The 4,312-nt window shown below is 35.1% G+C and overlaps 1 protein-coding gene across 1 annotated transcript; it reads right to left on the reverse strand.

Moving 5' to 3' along the window:
• Nucleotides 1-348: 348 nt before the first annotated feature.
• On the reverse strand, nucleotides 349-3,233 carry LOC147400427 (uncharacterized). The gene is made up of 2 exons (XM_086446107.1): nucleotides 3,028-3,233; nucleotides 349-1,459 (listed from the first exon to the last, which is right to left on the reverse strand). Exons 1-2 carry the CDS (start codon nucleotides 3,175-3,177, stop codon nucleotides 824-826), a joined length of 786 nt encoding a protein of 261 aa, XP_086302233.1. The 5' UTR covers nucleotides 3,178-3,233; the 3' UTR covers nucleotides 349-823.
• Between the last annotated feature and the right edge of the window lie 1,079 nt (nucleotides 3,234-4,312).

The following is a 4,312-nucleotide window of genomic DNA, read 5'->3' on the forward strand; positions in this document are numbered from 1 at the left end:
ACATGATCTAACATGGGTATTTTCGTAGATTCATAATGCCTTTCAATACACATGGACCAATGAGAAAGTTTCGCCTCTGGGAAAGACCAAAATACAGGTCTCTAGGAACGAACTCGACACATTGATCGAAAGAATCAGCAAAACGAAAATATAGAATGAAGACCATAGCAAAAAACTTACGGAATGCAATTAGAAATTTTCCATAACCTCTTTTTTGATAGGGAGAAGGGTTAGATGCAAGTCAAATTCTAAGATTCTTCTAAATGTTTTTCTTGCACTGTCATATGAAGCATCATGTGAATAATTCAATCATAAAAACACAACATGGGAGTAGTTTGCACCAATCGAGAAACTAAAAATTTTCATGTGCAATTGAGATTAATATCTATCAATACCTGGCAATAAGTAAATATTAAAAAAAATAACAAGAGAGAGCTTCTATTGAAACACCAACTTTTCCTAAGAGCACCTCAAGTCTGTGATCAATTATTTGGTGATTTTGTAGGATAATTTTGTTGATGATCTACAATAAATTGGCATACTGAATCTAGGGTTCCATCGAGATTATCGAGTTTCTTTTGTTGGGGCACTAAAACATCCAAACTCCTACTTCTCAAAAAAATGATCTATAATAATTTTCACTTTCTTTAATGTTGTAAAAATTTATCTGAGGATTGAATCGAAAATTTGTCAATTTGGTTGCCCCAATTTATTTTGATACGAAAACATCGTCCACAAAATTGATCCAACCAATTTTATTACAAATCAAACTAGGTTGGACTATCAATCACCTTGGTCCAATTTTTAAAAATTAAAACACTACTTATTTCCCCAATCTTCCAATCCGGAGATAAATCGGAAACCTAACAACCTTCTGATTACTCCCATCTCCTCCCCAAGCGCGCTCAAAATCCTCAACCACATCTTTACTTAGAAGCTCAACACCTTTCTCACGTGCTGTTTGATGCGCGGACCATGATCTTATGTAAGTGAAAAAAGCATTCAAATCCATTACCTGTTCCGTCGAAAATTCAATTGGGCCAGTGCTATCTGTTCCCTCTATGGGTTCAAATGGAAAATCGATACTTCGATACTTATCATCTACTTTTTTACGAGCAATGTCCCAATAAGGATTGGACATGTGGTAAAATCGTTGAAACACATCGTCTACAGATTGGTCCACTTCTGGTACTGTGTAGCACCATACTGCAATCACTCCATCGGGTTTTCGTAGGACCCACTTCACTTGATCATAGAAGGTAGGAAGATCAAACCAATGGAGGGCTTGAGCAACTATGACAAGATCAACAGTTTCATGTGCGGCCACATCAATCTCAAGTTGTGATGTAGAAATGTTTGGATGTGTTTGTTGGTAGCGAATGTTGGGGAGCTTTGGTGCGAATGAGAGTTGTTGTTCACTTGTATCTGTAGCTATGACCTTCTTGTAAATATGGGCTAACTGTAAACAACATTTGTTAATTGTTAGTGAGAATAGTTGATTCAGTTGTTATTCAATTTCAAAAATTAAATCTTTATTTTTCAACTTTTAAAATAATAATATATGCACATTCTAAACATTTGATTTGAAGTTATAGATTTTCTCAATCTTTGGGTTTTAATTAGAGGTTGAAGTCAAAAGGCTTTTAAATCAATTTTATATTGCAAAATCTAGCTCATCAGTTTGAAAACACACTGGAGTCTCTAATGTACCCTTCCCTTCAAATCAAATTCATGAATGTCCACTCACTTACCAAAGTTTCCTACTAATTATTAATGTAAAATGAGTTAAATATCCTTATCACTAATAAAAAAAAGGACCTAAATACCCTTCTTAATTTTCAACAACCATCAAAAACTCCGTTTAGCTGAGATGGTAAGAAGCCACTCGTGAGTTTGAATTTCTATACACCCCTCGAACAAAAGGTGGCTATTTAATGATTTCACGTTTTAAGGTGGGAGAGTGTTAACATGGTTTTTAAACTTGTCTGAGACTAAGATGTATTGTCTGAGTTAACTCGATATCAAAGTTGAACGAGATCAACTCACAAAGTCATTTTTTGATCGAGATTAATGACTCACATTCATTTTTTTTATTTGACTCACGAGATATTTCAAACGTATCGAAAAACTCGTTCGAGACGACTTGATATCGGACCTGGATGAAATGAGATGAAATACCGAATTTAAAAACCATGAGAGTTAGTGGTCCAATATTTGGGTCAGATAAGCCTGCTACCACATGGATCACCTTGTTAAAAAAATAAAAATAAAAAATAACTCCTTTGATTTTCTCCCCCATACCAAATGGTAAAGGGTTTGTCTAAATCACAAAAGGAAAAAAATATATATATATATATATTTTAAACCGTTCAAGCGGTTGGCTTGCATGAGTTTTCAAATAATGAAATGATCGGTTATCATCATAGTGAGTCAAGCCGTCAGAATTTTGAAGGAACCCTCATCGTTATAAGACACGTGGCATTTTGAAAATGTCACGTGTAATCTAATGGAGAGGTTTTCTTCAAAATTTTGAAGCTCGTACCCGCGTCAAAGTGTTCCCCCCCACCCCCAATGACAGACCAATTCTTAACACCAAAAACGTAAAAAATTAATTAGAACCGTTCAAATCGGTTGACTGCATTAGTTTACAAATACTGAAATGATTGATTATCATAAGACAAGCCAATGAGTTGACCAATTCAAAAAGGAAACTCTCTCGGCGGACTCCGATTCCGTTTCGAATCGTCCGATTTGACTCGGAATATTAGTCCAATACACGTGGCAACATCTTATTGATTCATCATCAGCTCAGCACATAAAATTTCCTAACAGGAAATCTCTTCTTGTTCTCCATGGTGAGAGATATCAAAATAATGGATCCCCACTTAAAGGGCCCACAGAGGAAAAAAACAAATGATAATGATTCGTGACATATGAATAAATCGAACGGTGTAGAAGCATCTAACAGGTAAACTATACTGCAATAGGAGTTATCGAAATCGAAGTAATCAAATTAATGAAACTTACAGAGAGTGCGGCCTGACCGCTACCTGTGCCAACGTCCCATGCAAGGTCATGGTTGGGGGTTTTGGAAGCTATGAATTGGAAGAGATCGGATGGGTAACTCGGCCGAGTCTCAACGTACTGCTTCGCTTGTTTATTAAACAGATCAGCCATTCTCTCTCTCTCTCTCTCTTAATGTTTGTGATGATGGTATGCTTATTTCTTTTATATCTGATTTCTTCCTTTTATAATGCTTCTGAAGAAGGATGTTATTAACTGTGAAGCACACGTATTAAGATAGGGTGTTGTTTTATACATAGGGCTCTATGTTTTTAAGAATATTTGAGATACCCTCCTATCTTTTCAAATTGATGAAATGTCCACTTTGAACTCAGTCTTTTATATTAGACTACTAATTAAAAAATGATCTCAATGCTCTCATCTCTACCTCTATGCTAGAAAAAATGAAAATTCCCTAACACCAATCATCTTCAACCCTTCAAAATTAGTTGTCTTTCAATCTTAAGATTTTATATACCTCAACCTTCACTTGGTAGAATTTGAAGATTTGGGTATTTAAATTATTTAAAATTAATTTAAGAATAATAGACACTATAAGGGGAATTTAGAAAGAAGAACCTCCTATAAGGTGTATTAAGTGATTTTTCATTCAGAAACTTAGGGTAACTCAAATATTCACCAAACTTGGAGGGGTATGTCTAAATCACCCAACACTTGACCACCAAGTTTTGGTAGGTGGGGGGGTGTTTGTGGCCTTTTTTGCTTTCTCTTGACTTGGGTTACGTTACGGCTGACGAAAGATATTTTGTCTCTTATTTCTGTCATTCTTTTTGTTACTGTCGATGTGTGCTTCATTCGACCACACCCGACCCATTGCCAGCCCTATTCATCACTCTCGAATTCAAGATCTCCAATATCTGAGTCTTATAAAATTAGAGAGCTGCTTTTGACACGTCAACTTTTGCTTACTACACCCCAATTTCTTAAATTATTTATCCCCCACCCCACTATTCAAACACTATAAAGGTTTGGCTCAAATTGTAGTCTAAATATTACAACATTCAAATAATTTCAATTGTTGTTTACTATTATGACTAGACTCACATAGAATCCTAAACCCCAAAAATGGAAATCTAGCAAAAAAAAAAATAGAGATGGCATTGATTGGCATCCCCACTTTTATTAATTTTATTTTTTCCTTATTTTAGTTAGGTGTAATAAATAAAAGTTGGGGTGCCAATAGAAGTTCTCTAAAATTAATCAAAGTGAATTAAATACCCTCATCTTC

This window comes from Akebia trifoliata, chromosome 6 (genome assembly GCF_017979445.1).
Source record: "Akebia trifoliata isolate Shusen 1 chromosome 6, ASM1797944v1, whole genome shotgun sequence".
In the NCBI taxonomy this organism is placed as follows: domain Eukaryota; kingdom Viridiplantae; phylum Streptophyta; class Magnoliopsida; order Ranunculales; family Lardizabalaceae; genus Akebia; species Akebia trifoliata.